Source organism: Camarhynchus parvulus, chromosome 2 (assembly GCF_901933205.1).
Source record: "Camarhynchus parvulus chromosome 2, STF_HiC, whole genome shotgun sequence".
Taxonomy (NCBI): domain Eukaryota; kingdom Metazoa; phylum Chordata; class Aves; order Passeriformes; family Thraupidae; genus Camarhynchus; species Camarhynchus parvulus.
In genome coordinates, this window is record NC_044572.1 from 79505170 (window position 1) to 79526087 (window position 20918).

At 37.7% G+C, this 20918-nt stretch overlaps 1 protein-coding gene across 7 annotated transcripts in view; it reads left to right on the forward strand.

The window, feature by feature from the left end:
- The window catches only part of CTNND2 (catenin delta 2), a 636038-nt gene that overhangs the window by 233946 nt on the left and 381174 nt on the right, over positions 1 to 20918 (forward strand). For all 7 annotated transcript variants that reach the window (XM_030971656.1, XM_030971657.1, XM_030971655.1 and 4 more), the window contains one exon: positions 14307 to 14419. In XM_030971656.1, the coding sequence (XP_030827516.1) occupies positions 14307 to 14419 (113 nt within the window). The remainder of the gene's footprint in view (positions 1 to 14306; positions 14420 to 20918) is intronic.

Below are 20918 nucleotides of genomic sequence, written 5' to 3' on the forward strand. Positions count from 1 at the left end.
CTTTGACAAGCAATCTCAACACATGCACAGTTCTAAATGCTTAAAAATCCAGCTAAAACTTTGGTACCACAGGTTTGGTATTTCTGATTTGTGAAGTAAAAACAAGGTTCCCCTTGTGCTCCTTTAGTTCATAACAAGTACATATCTCTACTTCCCCTCAGTCATGGAATGGCCAGAAATCCATCTGCTGTACAGTCAATATGCTCCTGGAGGGCAGGAGAGCCAAATGCTTGCTGCCCATCCCAGATCTGCTCCCACATACCAGCAAAACTGGGCACTCCATCCACCACATCACATGGGCTTGAACCTCAGCAACTGTCACCAGGCACAAAGAGAGGTTTTCAGGCTGCATGGTGCTGCTGGGCCCTCGGTCCCTCCCAGGATGTGCAATCAGCTTCACTCTTGTCCCTGGTTTCTCAGAATGCCTTGTCCAGGGAGGTGAGAGGGAGCTCTGCTGGAGGGGTCATTCTCATTCCCTCCCTCCCAGACCAGTTTGAAATTACTTTCCTGTTGCTGTCATGGAAACGGTGCCTGGAGTCACAGAAGAAGGAATATGTGTGGCATTCAGCTGCTGCCAGGTGTGGGGAGGAGAGAGGCCTCATTTTACCCAGTCCAAATTCCCACTGGGTGAAGAGATGTCAGATTTAAGATGGGGAGGCGAGGTAAAGAACTGTATGTCTCTAAACTGCAGCCTGGAAACCATATCTGGAAATTAATTTGAATTGCCTCTCTGCCATTAAATTCACTTAAAACACTGAGTTTAAAATTCTGCATGCATGGCTTGTTTCCATTTACTTTGCCTTTCATTTTCAATACTGTGACATCATGAACCCTTTTTTTTCCTGAAAAGGGAGCTGCAAGTCCTCCCTGCTTAGTCTGCATTTGGAATCAGGGGCTTTAGTAATATGCATTGTTTGAGACAGGTCTTGGACCTGTTACCAACACTGCTAGAAGGTTCCTAGCGGGAACCCAGTTCCACAGGGATAGATGCAGTTCTGATGACTCTGTTTTGCTGTAATAAAGACTTAAATTTTAGGTGACTTTCACAATACTATCAATGAAATATTCTGATTGAAGTCATATAACAAATTTATTAATTCATTATTTCTACTGATTCGCTCTTCCCTCTTTTTTTTCCCCCTGAATCAATGAAAGTAACAATGATTCCTATGCTTCTCTTATTTTATAATTGTATCATAGAAGTAATTTTGATATTCTGTCTGTAAGGAGCATCCCTGTAGAGATGCTTCTCTCTGTTTTAGTCTACTGACAGTTTCCTTGACATCATTTTGGTGGCAACTGAGTAGTCTTTGAAGTGAAATCTGTGCTGTAATTGTGGAAGCAGCACAGTTATCTTAGTGAGGCATGGTAATTCTGGAGTGCAGGAAGTGTTGCTTGGGTGTTTGATCTCCCAGAGGCGTAGCCACAAATCCAGTCCAGTATATTTAACTATTCTGTTCTATTCATTGCTTTACTTACAGTGAGTAGTACAAATCTAGAATCTTTCTGATTGATTGTTTGAGAACTCAGTAGTAAAATATGTTTAGTATTTTATTGAAAGAATAGCCTGGATTCCCAATCTGGATTTTTCGAGGATGAAAATCTATTCTTCTGTAGAAAAACCTGATACACTATGTTTTCTGGCATCTCTTTGGTGGTAATAAATGTATGTTTCACTACCAAGAGCAGCTATTGTTGGTTGGATGGACTGTCTTCACTGACGACATCAAGTATATGCTGACAGGGCCATAATATGTGATACTGTCTTCTAATACTCAAAAGCCACCAGTTTTCAGGTTTTCATGACCCAGTGAAATTATGATGTACTTAGTAACCATCAAAAGCATACCTGTTACATGAAGAGTCATCTTCTTTCTTCTGTTTTCAAGTCAGTAGAGTGTTTCTGGGTCAAAATCAGAGCTATTGAGAGAAATCTCATGGTGCCTGCTATGCACCTAGGTGAGGCAGAAGAGGTGGATCAAACCTTTGCTTCCAAGAGGCCTCAGGCTCTGGTTCTCAAGACGGAATTCAGCCAGTCTGGTACTGGGAAAACAGCACAATGGTGCGTAACAATCTGGGACATTTCCAGGGTGTGTTGGGATCAGCTTCTTCATGTCATTATGGATGGACCAACTAGGAGCAGTGCTCTCCTGGATTGAATGTTTACCAGTAAAGACCTGTTGGAAGATAAACATGTCAACAGCAGCTGCAGAGACTGTAAGAGCATAGAGGCCAAAGACTTGAGGAGAACCAATGATCAAATAAAGACCTGAACTTCAGAAAAGCAGATTTCAGCTCAGTCAGGGAATTTCTAGGAAGGATCCAATGGGAACCTGTCTTGGATGGCAAAGAAGTTCAGGAATGTTGGGAGATTTCCCAGTGCAGCTGCTTCTTGGAGTACAAAAGAGCAGTCTATCCCCCTAAGCAGGAAAAGGAGCAGACGTAAAAAGAAATCAGTTGGAAAGGCACCAAGCTACCAAAAGAGCTCAAATGAGAAAAGGATCACTGGAGCAGTGCAAAAGGGGACAAGCTTCCACAGATGAATAGAGAGGTACTGCTTCAGTCTACAGAGATGCAATTAGGAAGGCAAAAGCTCAGCTGGAACTCAAAGCAGCAAGAGATAATAAGAATAACTTAAGAGTTTCTGCAAGTATGTTAGCAAGTAGAAGTACAAGAAAGATACAGCTCTGCTGCTGCTAAGGGCCAGCGAGTTCATCAAAAATGGCACAGAAAAGGCTGAGGCATTCGGCCTCTCTTCTTGGGTAACATCTGGCCCCAAAACTCTGTGTCAACAAGAAACAGCAAAGCAAATGGCAAACCACTGATAAAACAGAAGGGTCAAGTGTTGGTGCCCTTCAGCCCTACTGTCCTCCATAACTTTTTATTGTTGCCAAACTTTATTGACCTGTTGCTCATTCCTTGTTTCAAGTCATTCTATATGTGTTAAACAGTGGAACATGGCACCAGAACTTCACTGGTGGACACCTTCAGCTGGGAGAATTTACCATTTATTTCCTGATTTGACTTCCTGTTTAAGAAAAACTTATCCATGCAGAAACCTTCTAGATAACTTGTTCATGTTTATGTTAGAGGCCACGAATTCTGTTCTGTGTTACAGACTCTTGATAATTTGCCCAGTAAGACTATCTAGCTTGCTGGTCTGTAGTCTTCTAGATCCCCCTGAAACTGGCATTACATTCAATGTCTTATAATTTAAAGCTGTGTATTTCTTAGTTTCTTAGAACTGTTGAGCAAATGCCATTTGCTCAATAGTTTTGCTTCAATTTGCTACAGGTTGTTTTGTCGGTTTGTTTCATGACCTATTCACTTCAATTTCGGGAAGATCTTCTGATAAGACTCCCTCAGTGATTTCTTAGCACAAGAATTTCCCATAAAATAGTAAAAATTTCCATGAGGGATTCATTTGATTTCTCTTCTGTGAGCCCTTTTATATCCTCACCAGTGGCTTTACAGACTCTCCAGGCAGATTCTTGCTCCTGATGCATTTGGAGAAATATTTGTTGGTTGCTTTGATGCTTTTGGCTATTTGTCACTTAAAATCATATTGTGTTGTCTTGTCTTCTTATGTTTAACCTGTCAACATTTACGCTATTGTATTTTCTTCCCCTGAAGATGATTTCAACTTTCAGAAAAAGGGCTTTTTTTAGTAACAGCTGCCTTTTCCCTTACTAACCTTCTGTGTCTTGTCCTTTTCTTGATACGCTGCCTTGATTCTGTATATTCATCATACACTTCCAACAATTATTTTCCCTGCTGTCTATAAATACTTTACTTTTAGCTTGAAGCAAAATTTTTTTATATTTTTTCTTAAATTTTCTTTTCTTTTTATGTGGCTCCTAACGGGCAGATGCTCTGCTTTCTGTGGGGATGTTGGATTGAAGTACAGAATGATCACTAAGGTTGGCTTCTCAACTGCAGGATATGAAACTATCTTGCTTGATCAAGTCAAGAATTTAATCTTTTCCTGTGGGCATCCCAAGCATCTGTGTATAATATTATCTAAAATTCAGCTTATGTGCCGTGTTGTCATGTTACTTTACTTCTTTTTTTTTGTACCAAGTGTTGGGGTAATTGAAGACTCTCAGAACTATTGCGTTTTGTATCCATCTTTCAAACATCTCTGCCAACTCAGTACGGCATCAACCCATATGTCAACTCATAAAAGGAATTTTTATTCAGTGAGATTGTTTCTTCTACTGGTTCTAAGCTCTTTTCCTACCTATCCTTGCCCATACTACAAATGTTACCCTGAAGTACGTGTTCCTTACCTATTTGTTTTCAAACAGGTGATTTTTAGACTATAATTTCATTATGAAAACGCTTTTACTTTGTTGAAAAGATGAGCTATTCATACCAGTAATTAGGAGAATAAGATCATAATGATACTTCTTAAAACTAACATTTTCATTACTAATTGCTTTTTTCTTTCATAAGGAACAATATGAATCTGTTGGGAATTTCATGAAACTGTGGTATTTCCATAGGGTAGCCAGAAAAGGAATGAATTGCCTAATTATTTTACTAGTTCTCTTCTTTGTAATAAAAGATATAATAAAAGAGGAAATATTCAAAAGCTATTAAAGTTAACTGCTACTGCCATAGAATCATCTGTGAAGAAAATGTGCAAATCTCAAGAGTTTGCAGTCCTTGAGTTCAAATTGTTTTAGCCCATGCTGGGAATTTTTTTCTTTAGCACTTAATAGTACTTAGTAGCAGAAATAAATTAATTATTTGACTATTCAATATACGGTCAGCTAGAATATTAGAATTTTTGTTTATGAACATCTCTGTATTTGAGCTGAATTTACAAATTTGATGTAATCCTTTATTTATTTGAAAGTCCATTCAGATTAACTTAGTGTAGCAAACTGCATGTCTCAAGTGTGCAGAAAATCAAGCTTCTAAGTTGTTAGTCTTAAGACAAAAAAAAATCCTATAGGTATTCATTTGCATGTGCTAGGTTGTCTTAAAAGGCCCATCTTGCTTTGTTAGGTAACTTTTGAATCTCTTAGTAACTTGCTAATGACCAGCTTTTTAATAGCTACTCATGGCAATATTCAGGTCTAGTATCCTAATTAATTCAGAAATTCAGGGATTATTGCAAATTATGGAGTGTGTTCTTGGATATGCTGTACTTATAGTCTATGTCTGTGTGGAGAAATAGATCTTTCTTATAAGATGAGGAAAATCAAAAGAAAAAATTATTCACCAGAATAATTTCCTCAGTTCAAGTAGGAGAAGAGAAAAGAAATATTTGGCTGCTCATTTAGACCATTTTGGACAAGTGTAAAGCTAATGATTTATTGTGCTGGTTCTCCATCTGTTCCCAGTGCCTAGGATGATGTGTATTCTCTGGGAGGGAGAACTAGTTCCAAGGCATATTGATAGGGAACTGGAGAACTCCATGAATAAAATGCTGGAGAAGACTTCAGATCTCTAAGCATGTAGACAGGCAGGTCGAGAAGTTGTGTGTGTCACTGGTGTGCACGTGTTGGTGTGTGCTCTGACAGCTCTGCAGCTATTGCTGGCATCTTGGCACACGGCCCAACAGAGCACAGATCTAGTCAGATAAGAAAGGGAAACTGGAACCTAAGGATGTTGTCAGAACCAAAAATTCCTAATGCTTCAACATCTAGGACATCTTTAGAAGTTTCACATTTTGTGACCACATTGTTCAGCTTCCTTTGCTTTTCACATGTCTTTAAACTATACAAATATATGTATAATTAAACATCTTCCATCTTCAATAAAATGACTCTGCAGATATGTACTGGAAAATCAAGGTAAAAATCCATCAGTCCACAGTTTTGTCTGGTATATTAAATTTGTTGGAAATGTAAAGTCAGGCTTCAAGAGCTGCTACTGTAAATGGAATTACCCTTTTCCACTTAGACATGGGCTTGGACAGGTAGAAGTAAATGAGAATTACAAGCTCGGGCCAGTGTAAGACTGAAGAGTAAGGGTCTGTTACTAACCTCCAGCTCTACTTCTCTTGCTCTCCTTGGAGCAGGCTTACCACTTTGATGATTTGTTTTGCTCTCACATTGAGCTTTACGGACAATAACAGTAAGCCCTAAAGCAGGTCAAAGTTTGTAAGGTAGAAAGTCAATTTTATCTTACATCCTCCTTAGATTGCTGCTGCAGAGGGTGGAGAAGCACAGCACTTACATTAGAAAGCTCATAGAAGCCCTAATCCTGTCCTAACACTCTAAAGTTTGTACTTAGAGTTTATGGCTTTATGGATAGAAGTAGTTTGCATGGGAGGAAGTGGAATAGCACAGCAATCATGGTTGGTGATGAACCATTGGGAGTGTTGGCAAGGGATGTAAAAACTAATGGGAAGAAGAAAAGAGTTAGCTTAAAAACTGAAGCTGAACATAAAACAAAGAGAAGAAAAAATGGGATAAAAAAGGACCATTTGAAATTTTAAAAACTTTGGTGATTATGTTGGAAAAGAAAGAATGCAATTTCCCTAGGAACAGAAGTCCAGGCAGTTGGGCAATGTGCCTTCAGAGAGCAAGGCCTGCCTGCAATTCACAGAGGAGCAGGGCAGTATGCCTAGAGAGCTAAAACAATGCCCTGGAATGCAATTGTCACCATATTTGTATGAGAATCCTAAACATGGAAAATAAAATAGGGCCTTATTTCTATAAAAGTTGTTAAAGGCATAAAAGGGACTTCTTTGAAGTAATCCTACATGAAAATGAAGGAATAGTTTATTTTTAAACACTGTAATCAGCCAACCTAGTTCTTTATCCCATAAATAATCTATATGCATAATAGCTTAGATGCTGTGCTAATCTCTTGTAAAGAAGCATGGGATCACTAAAACAGTCAAATCAGGTGAAGGAATAAGCTAGAGAAATTCAGGCTGATAAAATACAATCATTTACATCAAGTGAAATATGTCTTTATGTAATCATCAATATGTCTTTATGTAATCATCATGATCAGAGAGTTTTGTAACCTCTGATCTAATCAATAACCTTGGTATAAAGACTTGAAAAAATATTCAGAGCTCATCAGTTCTAGGATCATGGAGGAAATAGGTTAAAAGAGACTCTGGAAGTCTGCTTCAAGCAAGTCTAGGTTCAGTGTTAGATCGGATGTGAAGATGACTTTTGAAATCTCCAAGAATGGCGATTCTATGTGTACTAATGCTTCACCTGTTCCAGTGTTTCACTACCCTTGATTTTTTGTTTGGTTTTGGATTTTTTTTTAATTAATTTTTTTGTTTGTGTTTGTTCTTTTACCTGTTGTTCAGTTAGAATTTACTTCATTGCAGCTCGTCACTGTTGCCTGTGTCTGCTTGCTGTGTATGTCTGGCAAGAGCCTGGTGATGTGTTCACTATAATCGCCTTAAAGAAGTGAAAGTCTGCGACAGCCAAGCTACAGGCTTGGGGCAGAGCATCTGGAAAGCTGCCCAGCAGAAAAGGACCTGGGGGGTTGATTGACAGCAGCTGAATATGAGCCAGCTTGTGCCCAGGTGGCCAAGAAGTCCAAGGGCATCCTGGCCTGTATCAGCAATAGTGTGGCCAGCAGGAGCAGGGCAGTGACTGTCCTCCTGTACTCACCACTGCTGAGGGCGCACCTCAAATCCTGGGCTCAGTTCTGGGCCACTCCCTGCAAGAATGACATTGAGGGGCTGTAGCCTGTCCAGAGGAGGGCAGCAGAACTGGTGAAGGGTCTGGAGGGTCAGTTGTATGAGGAGTGGCTCAGGGAGCTAGGGTTGTTTAGCCTGGAGAAAAGGATACTCAGGGATGACCTTGTTGCTCTCTACAAGTGCCTGACCGGAGGGTATTGCAAGATGAGGATCAGTCTCTCTTCCAGGAAGCCAGTGAGAGGACAAGGGCACAAGAGTCTCAAACTGTGCCAGGGCAGGTTTAGGTTGGGCATCAGTACGAATTTTTTCTCTGGCAGGGTTGTTAAGCATTGGAATAGAGTCAGTCATTCTTAGAAGCGTTCAAGAAATTTTGACTGCATGTGTCACTTAGTTCTATGGTCTAGTTGACAGGGCAGTATTTGGTCAAAGGTTGGACTTTTAATCTTGGAGGTCTTTTCCAGCCTTGGAGATTCTATAAAATACATCCTCCCTAGATGTCTCTTCTCCATGCTAAACAAACCAAATCCTTCACCTTCTGCTTGTATAATGTGTGCTTTAATCTTCTGACCATCTTTGTGGCCCTCTGGTGATCTTGCTTCAAAATCTTGTCATGTCTTGTTCTGGTGACCCAAAGCCAACCACTGTACTCAAGATGCAGCTTAAGGAGTAGGAAATAAAAGGGAATAATTAGTTCAATCATTTCCTTGTTCTGCTAGCAGCTCTCTTGTTAGTGCAGTGAAATGAGTGGTTTGCCATTGTCACCACAGGAATGCACTGCTAAGTCATAACTTTGCGTCTGCCACACCCCCAGGTCCTTCCAGGGGAGATGCTGTACTGTTACATGGCATTCCATCCTCTGTGTTTTTCTTCTGTGAAGTTCATGACGCTCTTGTTGGCGTGTTCTTCCAGCTTGTCAGAGTTCCTCTGAATGGTAGTCCTGCCCTCCAGTGTATGAATTGCTTCCTTCAGGTTGGTTACCTGGAAACTTGGACTTGCTTACAGGTGCAGTCATCTCTCCACTATGATTCTGCAAGAATGTACATACCCACCACTGAGTTTCTGAATCTGCTGCCTCTCTGCTTACATAATTACCTTTCTGTGAGCTTTTCCCATCACCCCATGTTATTCAGTATAATGGAAGAATGAAACAATCCAGTGAAAAAGGATAAGAACCGAATAAATGAAAATGCAGTCCAACAATGGAGAGTGTAGAGAATGTGAAAGGTATTGATTGGTACATTCTAAAGCCCAGTTTTGAAGCTTTTGAACAACATTTAGTGTCAGATGTGTAGGGGCTTTGCTAGTGGTGTTTTTTTCCTGTTTTGAAAGCATGAAGACACTGTTTTCCTTCTATTTACAGGATGGGTTGTCAGGTCTGGTTTATGTCTGATGATATCTGTCCCTATATTTCTGCCAAGTTAGACCTTCCTAGGTTTTGCTCTTTTCCTTAGGAAGTATGTGCTCCAGTTTTTGCTGCTCATGTGCGGTTGGTACTGTAGGTTAAAAATAGTTTGTTGCCAACATGACTCTGAGTAGTGGCATTCAGTGGAATGTACAGATGTGGAGTATATGGAATTGTGCATGATGCTATAGGATGTACCTAGAAATATTCACATATTTGTGATGTTAATAGAGGTAAGTTTTTTCTTGTTTACCAGGCTACAAAAATGTAGAGCCAATGCTGTACACTTTCACAGCCTGTGTACTTTTTGAAGTTCTGTGGTTTCTAACATATTCCTCTGATAGACTTCAATCCCAGAGACAATTTATTTGTTTGTGTAGTTGTAATCAGGTTTCCTGTATTCATCTCACCAGGGATTCCCACCCTGTATTATCAGTGCTGTTATTTGTCTGTATTTCAAGATTCAAATGATCACCAGTGCCCCAATTAGGTTTTGTATAGCATATTTGCAATCAAAAGCTAGACACTTATCTTTTTTTGACCTAAAGATTCTTAGGAACCCAATACTTTTGCAAGCCTCTTGTGCCTAAATTTAGATTTTTTTAAGGGTATTTTTTTTGGTTTTTTTTTTTTAGCTGCTTTTTACCATCACTACTGATTTTGCTATGTCTTTTTCTTAGCATTGATACACATCTCTTTGTGAAAGGGTTGAAGGATTACTTTAAGATTGTAAAGGACAAAGTAAAATGAGATCAACTCAAAATACCAGCCAAATTTCTTTTGTCCTGTTTTATCCTTCGCAACATTCAAATGGGTCTATACAGTAGATGACCCATCAGATGTAAAGCATAAAAAATAACAAAATACCCTCTGGTTTGGTGTGCCCTGAGCTCAGGAGTTCCTGACTTGTCCAAAGGCTGTGAAGATTTTGATCTTGCTTGTTCAGTGTCTGGACCACTGTGAAATGTTATGACCTGACTCAAGTCTTATATTGTGCTTGAAGCTTTGGTGGCTGCAGAGGATAGATAAAATACAAAACTCACGCTGATAATGAAAGTACATTGAATTGCCATCTATGGAATAATGAATTATTTTTACAAAATAAACCCCACCATGGTTGTGGATAAATACCATTTTTTAAACATAAATTACTTCAGGCCTTAGCAGATAAATACTTTGTATCACTTCAAAACAATTTAATTAGGTTTTCATGAAGTTTCTCCCTTTCCAGGTTGCTCTCTTGAGTGATTTCTCTGGATTACTCTCATCATTATCTCTGATCTCTGGTGGCTTCCCACTCGCATACCCCCTCCTGGTGCCAAGTGCTAAGGACTGCTATGCTGGTCGCTGCACTTTGTACTGCCTTTGTGTGGGCACTTGCTTTGGCATTATTGCCCTTTGCAGCACAGTCCTTGATGCTGCTCTTGACATGTTATTATGTAAATTAATTTTGATGTTGCATTGTAGTTTCTGCTGTTTTTCATTCTGCAATTGTCTTGACAACAGATTTGCATAATCAGTGAATAGGAATTTGTTTTTAATTTTGATGTTCTGATTAGCTTGATTCAGATAAATAATAGAAAGTTGTGAAGATAACACAACGTGGCATGAACTGGTGAGAATGATTGTAAACACAACAAATAATACAAATGATGGAGTCAGGTTCAGTGATTATTTTTATAAAATGTAAGCAAATGCTATTTCTGGTTTCTGTCTACTTGCACTATGACAGCTGCTTGAAATCTAAACATATGGATTTATTCAAATACTAGTCACTCTCACTGCTTCCCAAACAAAGACAAGGAGGCTTATTAATTTGTTTTCTGCCAGGGTTTCTTGGTAGAGAGGGAAAACATATTCACAAATCTTACTTGAATTCTTCTTTCCTTTTTTCTGTCCAAAGGCAACCCTGGAGACCTGCACCTTTTTCATGGGCATGAGGGAATACCAAAGAAAACTGCTTATTAAATTCAATGTGGAGGACAAATCTTGAAGTTGTAATTGTTTGGCTCTGCACATATCCTACCTCCCCACCTTTTGTTTCCTTTCTTTCATTTCTAACTTCTGGTGGCACCTGACAAAATAAATTAAGTAAGAAATAGTAGCAATTAAAAAGCTATTAGTGAAGTTCCTGTTCATGTTTTCTAGCCATTTTCATGTGTTAGAAACCCAAGGCTATTTCTTTCTTAAGTGATCAAGTACATCTTGCCTTCCTGCTTGAGGAGTAACATAGATACAACTGCCCTTTCCTAATCATCTCTGCAGGGCAGGACTTAAATTACGTGGGCAGTGAAACCAGAAAACATCAATTTGTACATCTTAAGAAAAGAAGAGTTTCCTCAATAAGGAACCAGGGAGAGAGAGAATGAGAGAAACTCCTTAAACCAATCAATTTAGGGCATTTGCTGGAGTAGCACTCTGTGTAATAGGACTGAAAGAGATTTAGTGGAGGATGAGTCATGAAATACGCTAGGAAATGAAAGAAAGATGGAAGGCAGAAGAGAACAGAAAGCTGTAAGTAGGAAAAAACCTAAATGACAGAGTGAAGAGTAGAAAAGTATATTTTGGAGACTAGAATAATGAGAAAAAAAAAAACAGTAATCATAGCAAAAGGGTGTTTGTTGAGGAAATGCAGAAGTTTCTGGAAAAGTTGTCAACCAGAGTGATTAACTGAGGGAAGAGAATAGGAAGCATAGAAAAGGTATGAGAAGACATATGATCCAGAGAGCTAAAGAAATAACAAAAAAAAAAAAAGGCAGAATAATATTTACTCTTGAAGTATTTCAGTAAAATAGGATTGAGGCATTTGAAGTATTTCAGTAAAATAGGATTGAGGTATTTATTTGGGTTGGAATAGCATGGACAAAGCGGAGAAACTAGAGAACAATTGTTTGCACCCCTACTAGACTTAAAGAACACAAGGAGCTGCACTTTTTGTCTAGGAAAAGGCAAGTGGACAACATACAGAGTGTTGGGCATTTGTTCCCGAGTTCTTGGTGCTTAACATTCTCTCAGCAGCATTGAGGGCGCAGCTGCACCTTCTCACTAGGCAGGTAAGGCAAGTGCCTGTGCTGAGCCATGGCAAAGAGCACTTCTGACCTGCCTCACCTGGGATGGTGAGAGCTGAAGTGACTGGGTGAAAATCTATGCTAAACACCTCAATTTGCATTGTTGAGATAGACTCAAGTGGCTTAAAAATTGCAGTGGCACAGAATAGCCGTTGAAGTTCTGCTGGTACTTTGAAAGTAAACATAATGCTCAGTTAGATCTTCTTGGGTGTTTTATACTATCAAAATTTCTCCAGGCTTACTTTGATTTAAGCATGCTGGCATAGCAAATACTGTACCACTTTGATTTTTCATTCTTCAACAATTTAGTAATATTTCTAATACAATCCTTTCTGCATTAAGGGTTTTATTTTATGCAAACAAGATCTGGATTTGAATAATAACCCTTGGAAAGCCGATAAACTGTCTCTTCAGCTTTTCAGGCAATTAGTTCTTCTGGGTGAGAGAAATGCTCTCTGTGAAGGAGGCATATATGAAATAGATGATTATTGTCAGGTGATTTTTGTTAATCATATCTTCAGAAAACAGTGAAAAAGATGTTGCTGCAACACTACAAAAATGTGCAGAGAATATTATTAACTATTGATTACTACAGCAGTGTTGACATTTAATGAACAGTGATGTTTTGGTCTTTACACCAATCTGACTTTCAGTGGTATTCTTGTACTCTGTATAGATTTGTTTGGAGTAATAAATTCACACTTAAGCAGGCTTTGTCACATAGTCAATGGCCTTTTAAGTATTCACTGGCTATTTCATGCTGAATATAACCTATGTAGAATATAACCCTTTACTCATAGTGCAGGGCAGAAATTATTCCGTGACAATAGCAAGAGAAACAAAGAGGAGTGATCCAGCTGGATTAGGCAGAATGATGACCAGCTAGCTCCTTCTATGAGGCAAATGATAACATTTCAGTTATCATTTGCCTCATTTCAGAGATTTGAAAAATTTCAGGCCTTTATTTACCCTTGATTACTTGGTCAGAAGTTGTAGGTAGGACTTAGAATGAATATTTACAAATCCTACTCTACTTCTACCATTTCTTCCTTTTTCTCAAATATTAAGTCCTTCAATGTCCCTTGGTGGGCATAAGTCATGACTCAAGTAATTTCCAGTGCTGTTCTGCCCAGCAGGACCTTGCCGGGGAGTTATTCAAGGGACTCCCTCCCAGACCTCTGCATTACACGGGGGTCGTTTTGGAAAAAAATAGAGGGAGAAAGAGATAATGGGTTCATTTGTGTGCATAAGGGAATTATTTACGAAATGGATTCTTTAGATATTTCTCCTTGAGCCTTCAACAAACCTAAATAAAAGGGCAGAAGAGATGTTTTTGTTTACCTGTGAAAATGATGCAGTGTTACTAATCAAAATGAAAGGGCAGCAACACTTGACAAATATACAATAACCATAACTCCCTAGAGGTGTTTAATTTTTTATTTGATAAAACTAGTGCCACAATGTGTGAGGAATGTAGCCCATTGAGAAATGGTGGGGATTTTAATTATATTGGTTTTCCTTTTTTTTCTAAATAAAAAAAGAATCTTTTGTCTATAAAAAAGCCACTTTATAAGTACCTTTATAAGCTCCATGGATAAATCTTATCTAGTAGGACTGGTTTGGTTTCCTTGATGGAATAAAAGAAAATAAATTAAATTAGTGGTAGGCTTTTAAGCACAGCTTTTGTCCAAAACTACTTGAGTTTCCCTTCTGCACATCATTAACTGCAGAAATTAAGTTGTGCTCAGGCCAAATCAGCACACCTTCCATTCAGTTTATTTCACTGGTGTATACTGTGATGGTTATCTTTATAAGTGCAGAAACTTAAATTAGATTATCCACAGAACTTAGCATATTTTTTATCAGTAACACAAGTTGTCCTATCACACTTACGACACGTCAGTTTGCTAAGATCTCTGTGTTACTGAGAGATCTGCATAAACTCTGTAGGTGAAATTATTTAATATATTTAGAATTTCCTTTCCTGATAAACAGTCTTATTCTGTGACATACATCATTAAAATAAATGAAGGAACAAGTAGGTGTCATCACAAAAATGTGAACTTTGAATGTGTTAAAAAAAGAAAAAAAAGAAAACTTTGTTATAAGATATTAGGCTAATAATTCTTGCACAAATTTCATTTTTATGTGCTGAAATTCCTTCTTAATCTCAAGAGAAGTCAAAGCAAATGGTTTAACTTACTTTTTTCAGGAACTGCAGTTTGAGAGACTGACTCGAGAACTTGAGGCTGAACGTCAGATTGTGGCGAGCCAGCTGGAGAGATGTAAGCTTGGATCAGAAACTGGAAGCATGAGCAGCATTAGGTAATGTACAAATTGTTGATATCTTTATAATTAGTAAACTTTGTTGCTGTTATGAATTATCACCAAGAACAAGTTTGGTTTTTTTTTATAAAAATCATATTCACTAGGGAATGTGAGATTTTAGTGGAGTTTGAAAATTAGCATTATGAACTGCTTTTTAAAAAGAAAATTTCTTGCAATTTTGTATCTTCTTTGTTCAATAACAAAATAGTAGTCACATTTGGAATTCATTGATTTCCTGAAGCTTGAATGGACTATCAGCAACTTGTTTCCACCACCAATACAGCTGTAATTTTCAGCTGAAGATTTTTAGCTTCCTAATTGCAGAGATGTATTGATAAGTTTTGTGAACCTATTTAACCATAATTTTATCATTCAAGGTATTAAAAGGTTTAGAATGAATTATGTAAAGCTATCTTCAAAATGTCAGGTGTATCTTACATCTTCGTGACGAGATATAAGTCTCTCTCTTTGTTTAAACATTGGTTTACTTTAAGAAATTCTTCTGGTCCGTTGTTTGGAGGATGACAATTTTATTTAAGAAATTGTAACAAAAGGAAACTGATATCTTGGTGAATTTCATGGAAATGAAGACTTTTCATTTTTTAGCTTCTTGATAAATGTGTTTCTTTGTTTTCTCAGTGAACCTAATAAATGGAAGATGATGGTACTTGAGTTTCAAGAATTGAGAAAGAAATAAGTTGTATAGGCATGTGTTCTTTTTTTATCAGTGGAAATATGAAGAGATAATATGAAGTATAACATGGTAAGCTTAGTGCAAAGTTTTATGTGATAATAGTAGCAAAAATACAAAAAGCATTGATCACTTCCTCAGTTTAAGCGATTCAAACTACTCTTCAATCAAGTGAATGATTTTTCCATAAGTAAGAAATAACTGTTCAGTAGAATGCCAAAGATGTGACACAAATATGGAATGCAAGGTCAATTAAAAATGGCAGAAGTCAGAAAAATCTTTCACTAATTCAGAAGAAGCTGTATGCAAAGTTGACTTAAATGTAAGCATTCTTAATAAATCTGGTGAGAATTAACTCCTTTAGATAAACTCTTGTTTTATATAATGTCACCATCTAGACTTGTTAACATTAGAGAAAGTGACTTAAATTATTTAAGCATGGTCTATATTGGCGCATCAAGTTTGCTTCTCTAGCACTTTAAATTTTAATTTAAAAATGGTATGACTGCATTTCAAGAAAGTTATCTGCAATATGTTTGAGTAATACTGAGGTATGTTTAAATAATGCTGTTATTTTGGGATTATTCCAGTCAGTAGTATGAAGGTTGGGAAATTTCTTGCTGTGCAGGCAATGTTTCCTTGGTGAACTTTTTTCTTATTGATAAATTTATACTTTTGAGTTGTGAGTGATATCAAGGACAGATGACTTGGAATGAGTTCTGAGACTCCAGTTATTCAAGAAGTTTAATAATTGGACTGCTAATCTGTCTGTGAATAACAGAATAACGGAATAGTATAACAGAAGAGATTTTAAGCAAATTCTTGATGTCAGTAATTGGCCTTGAGATGTTTTACATATGCAGTTTCTAGCATTTAAGCTAAATACATACTAAGAGATACCTGAAATACTGTTTTGTAGAAAATAACATTGAAAGTTTACAGTTAGATAGCTGTCCTTAGTCTTGGCAAGTGATGTAAAGAGGAAATAAATAATAATCTAATATTGTTGTTGTTGGGTTGTTGTTTATCCCATATATATTAAATGAGTAATCTTCTGCCCAAAAATTCTAAATCCTCACTAGAGGGGCTTAGAACTAACGCAAATACAAAATGCAGTCAGATATTTTTCTGACTGCTGTGCTGACTTTCCAGTGGTCATCCAGATTTGAGAAAGTTTCTTTAGCATTGTATTCTTGACATATACTTGATCTGTAGTCTTTTTTTTTTGTAGGGGATTGGGGGCTGTGTTCAATAGGAATTTTGCTAAAAAGGACTTGGGTGCATTCTTTTCAGGAACAGGTACTTGGATGTGAACCAAAGGCAGAATCAGTCGCTTCTGATAAAACTGAATAAAATGTTTAGACCATGAGTTAGGACAAAACTTGTGAACTCTTTCCTTCCCCAGTTTCCCTGTTGGCAGATACTGAACAGTTCATTACTCAGCCTGCTGAGTATTAAAATTTCATGATACATTCCATAAGGAGACAAGTCATGGTCCATGCTACTCCATTCCTCTGGCTGAAGTGCTTATTCCTTCTGGGCCAGAGCTGTCAAAATCTGTCACTCCCTTTGGTACTGGGGGGGAGGGAATTAGATGCCAGCATTTGGAGTTCTTCAGTCTCTGATAATTTTAAGCACATATTAAAGAAATGTACTGTTAGCAAATCCTTAAAAATTTAAATTTCTGTTTCATAGTCTTTATCACTGTTTTGAGCGGTTTCTTTGGGATTTTTTTTGTTGTTTTGGGTTGGGTGTTTTTTTTGAAAAAGCCTTAGTGTTCGAACTGAGGAGCATTGCTCAAGCCTAGCCTACTTTTATTCCTTGAACAAAGTGTTTGCAAATTGGTCAGGCAGGAGACTTTTTCTCAACTGAATTTCTACTCACTACTGAAATTGGTAGAAGTGATGTGCCCTTAGTTGTTGAAAGTCTCTTGAATAGACTGGCATTTGTGCCTGAGTGCCTGAAGCAATATGATGACGTTTCTGTATCTTGCAAGTAGCAAAAATACAGTCTAATAAACTAAATAGTGTACAAAACATAACTGCTTTGTACATTCTTTTTTTCAGTAAAGTTCTGTCCTTCAGAAATGCCTATGTTATTCGCACTTTATTACCAGGAAAATTATATTTTCCTTAGTTAGCTACAATTTTCACAAATTCACTGAAAATAAAAGTACAGCAAGTCTAATTGATAAACCTATAAGATCCTTAATTTCAAGAACATTGAAGAAATAACTGGGATGCATTGTGGCATAGGCAGACAACTGCCGCTGTGTTGGTCAAGTAAATAAAATAGCAATTACAGTTTTCCTGTACAGCTGTCAGTGTTCTATGTAATTTAGGCTACTTATTGTGAAGGGATATATGGTCTTTTTAGATAGTTAATTTTAAGGATTGTCAAATCCAGTAGCCTCATAAGAGGCAAGGCTGCTGGAACCTAGACCTGCACAGACTGGAGAAGTGGGCTGAATGGAACCTTATCAAGTTGAAATTCATAAATTATTTGCAAATGCATCTGGGATGGAGTATCCCCTTGTTACAACACAGCCAGGGATAGAAAACAGCCTTGTAGGAAAAAACCTTCAGGACCTTGGAGGTCTTTTCCAACCTAAGTGATTGTCTGAATTATTGTGATACTTACTCAGTGATTCTGAGTCAGCAGCATCCTTGCAGCACAGGCCAGCTGTACCTTGGGCTGCAGCAGCAAAAGTGTAGCCAAGAGATCAGGACAAATGATTCATCCCTTCTGTTTGAAGGGATACATCTTCAGTGCCCTATTCAGTTTTGGGCATCCCTCTATAGAAAAGACATCAGCATTCTGGAGCAGGTTCTGTGCAGGGCTGCCAGGAAGGCAGGTGGCCAGAGAGCACCTGGGGTGTGAAAAGAGGCTGAGGAAATAAGGGATTTTAACTACAAGAGAAGGGTCAGGAGGGGCCAACTTCTGATTGCAACCAGGTAAAGAAGGACATACAGAAGACAGGGCAAGAGTGTTCTCAGAGGTGCATTGGGTAGAATGATAGGTGACAGATGGAAGTGGGAAACAGAACATTCTAATTAGGTGTAAGGTGTTTTTCAGAATGAATTTGGTTAAACACTGTCACAGGTTGCACTGATAGATTCTAGAGTTTCCATCTGTAGAAATAATAAGGTCTCTGTGTTCCCACCTAAATTTTCCTGTGTTTTTTTATTACTATTTCTTCATAAGTCCTGGGAATAGAATTGTATTAGTATTCTATATTCTTTTTTCCCATAAAATTACAGGCTCCCCAGGGAAGTGGTCATAGCATCAAGGCTGCCAGAATGCAAGAAGCATTTAGATAAGTCAGGCACATGGTCAGATTCTTGGGGCTGTCTTGTGCAGTGCCAGGAGTTGATGATCTTTGTAGGTCCCTTTTGACTGAGGATATTCTGTGATTCTATTCAAGTATTTCAGAAAAAAAAATCCCTCTCTTACCTGAACTGAAAATGTGTTTGCTTTTGCCTGTGAATGTGGGTGTTAAAATAAGAATATAGGTATTAAAGTTGAAAAGTACATGGTTAGTATGGATTGTGGAGCAAAATACAAGCCAAGAGACAGATATGTTTGTCATATCATGAGGACAGAACAGGGGTTTTTCATGCAGAGTTTGATCAACAGTCCTGTGGAAAAAACACTGCAGCTTTCAAGTAAAAATTATACACCATCATACATATTGAACATAGATTTCAGTACATGTTAGAAAATAGTTTAGCCTGCATTGTGGTTCTTTGTCAACTCAAGATTTATCAGTTAAATGTGTTAAATTGTTTCACATTGGTATGCTTACAGTAGTATCTCCAAATGCTACTGGAAAGCTTCTAACTTGAAAACAAAAATTTAAAAATCCTTTTAATTAAATGTAAATTAGAAAGCTAACTTTAAAAAAAAGTCAACAATTATTGCAGAGCAGAATTAAAAAGGATTTTATTATTAGCTATGAAAATGCCAATTATAATGTTTGTACTTATTTTTTAAAAACAAGCCAATAGCATGGCTATTTTTACCAGGATTTTAAAAAGTGATATTCTTTAAAGAGTTGGACATTTCACCAATGGGAAGAGAAGATTTTACTAAACTTTTGTCAGCAAATGTTGTAGCTTAAAATTAATCTCAGTCTGTAATGTGTGTTTACTTAGTAGTTCAGAAGCTGAATAAATTTTAAGTTTTTTCACACTGTTGTTCATCATTGTGGATTGTGTAAAGCTTAACAATTCATACTTGGATGAACTTTTGTCAACTGAATTATTAAAAAAGTTTATCTGAAAGAAAATTAAAAATGACAATAAAAGCATGCAGGTTTTTGAAAATGTAAGATTCTGAAAATGTTAGTCACAAATTCTACAAGTCAGAATTAATTAGCTGTGATAAGAGAACATTTTGTAGGGGTTTTTTTGTTGTTTTTTTCCCCTCCTGCCTTTATCTCACTGTGATTTTATGTTGCTATAAGTGACCAGGTCAGGCAGAACCTTTCAAAAATATGCAGATTGCTCTACTCCTGAAGAGAGTTTGGTCAGGGTTAAGCATGGTACTATCAGATATATTTGTAGATCTTGTGCAAAACTTTGTGTGGGCTTGTGATAAAGCAGAACATTCTAGTAAAAATATGTTGTGGGTTTCAAGGGAGAAGAGATTAAAAACATCCTACCATTTTTTGCTAGGAAACCTAGTTTTGGTTATAATGCTGTTAAGCCAGAATGAAAATGAAGTTAGCTAGAAGGAAGCATTCAATTAGAACAAAACAATGGGAAAATGTGCATGAGTTTGTTGTACCAGAAGGTTTTCATTGAAGTGTTTGCATTATTTGAGTTCTTTGCTATCTCTGGAAGGCATGAATAAAAAAAAATACCTTTAAAAAACATCACCACTGCAAAAAAAACCCCTAAACAAACAGCGAAACACAGAGATATTCTTAAAAAAAGTTGAAAAGATGGTATTTTTCTTACATTGAGAATCCTTAAGGAGTTCATTTGTATTATCTCAGAAAAAAGAAACTGAAGCAGCCTTTGTCAGACCATAATTTAGAATGAACAATGTGGGTTTAATGCTTGCCACTTTTTAAAAGGTTGGTTTGATTTGTTTTGTTGTTTTGACGTTTGTTTGGTTTTTTTCCCATGTCAGTTTTCAGCCTAGAGCTTAACTCAGTCATTGAGGGATTCTTCCCCATGCCATTCATCTTTTCCAATAATCGACTGAGCTATCACAAAAAATGTTTGTGACTTTGTTGGCTTGCTAGGATTGCTAGCTGATGGTTGATAGTCGCTGTGCTATGTGTTCCCAGCTAGGTAATAGCTGGAATCCTTCTGAAAAGAGCTGGAAGCACTTCTGAAAATTGGGCTACTTATTTCCATGCCCAGTCACAGCATTTAGGCACTTCTCATGATGGGAAGGTGGAGGGGCAGGTGCTGATCACTCTTGTGGCCAGTGATAAGGCACAAAACAAGATGAAGCTCTGAGCCAGGGGAGGTTTAAGTTGGATATCAGGAAAAGGTTTTTCACCTGGAGTGTGGTTGAGCACTGGAACAGGCTCCCCAGGGAGGTGGTCACAGCACCAAGCCTGAGAGTTCAAGAAGTGTTTGCTCTCAGGCACAGGGTGTGACTCTTTGGGTGTCATGCTCTGGGCCAGGAATCAGGAGACTCAGTGATCCTTGTGGGTTGCTTCCAACTCAGCACATTCTATATTTCTCTGATTCTGAAATCTTGGAAACCAGAATTTTGTGGAATACAATAAGTTGTCCGGAAGTAGAGGGGGCAGATTCTGATTGTTGTTGTAACTGTGTATCTAATTTC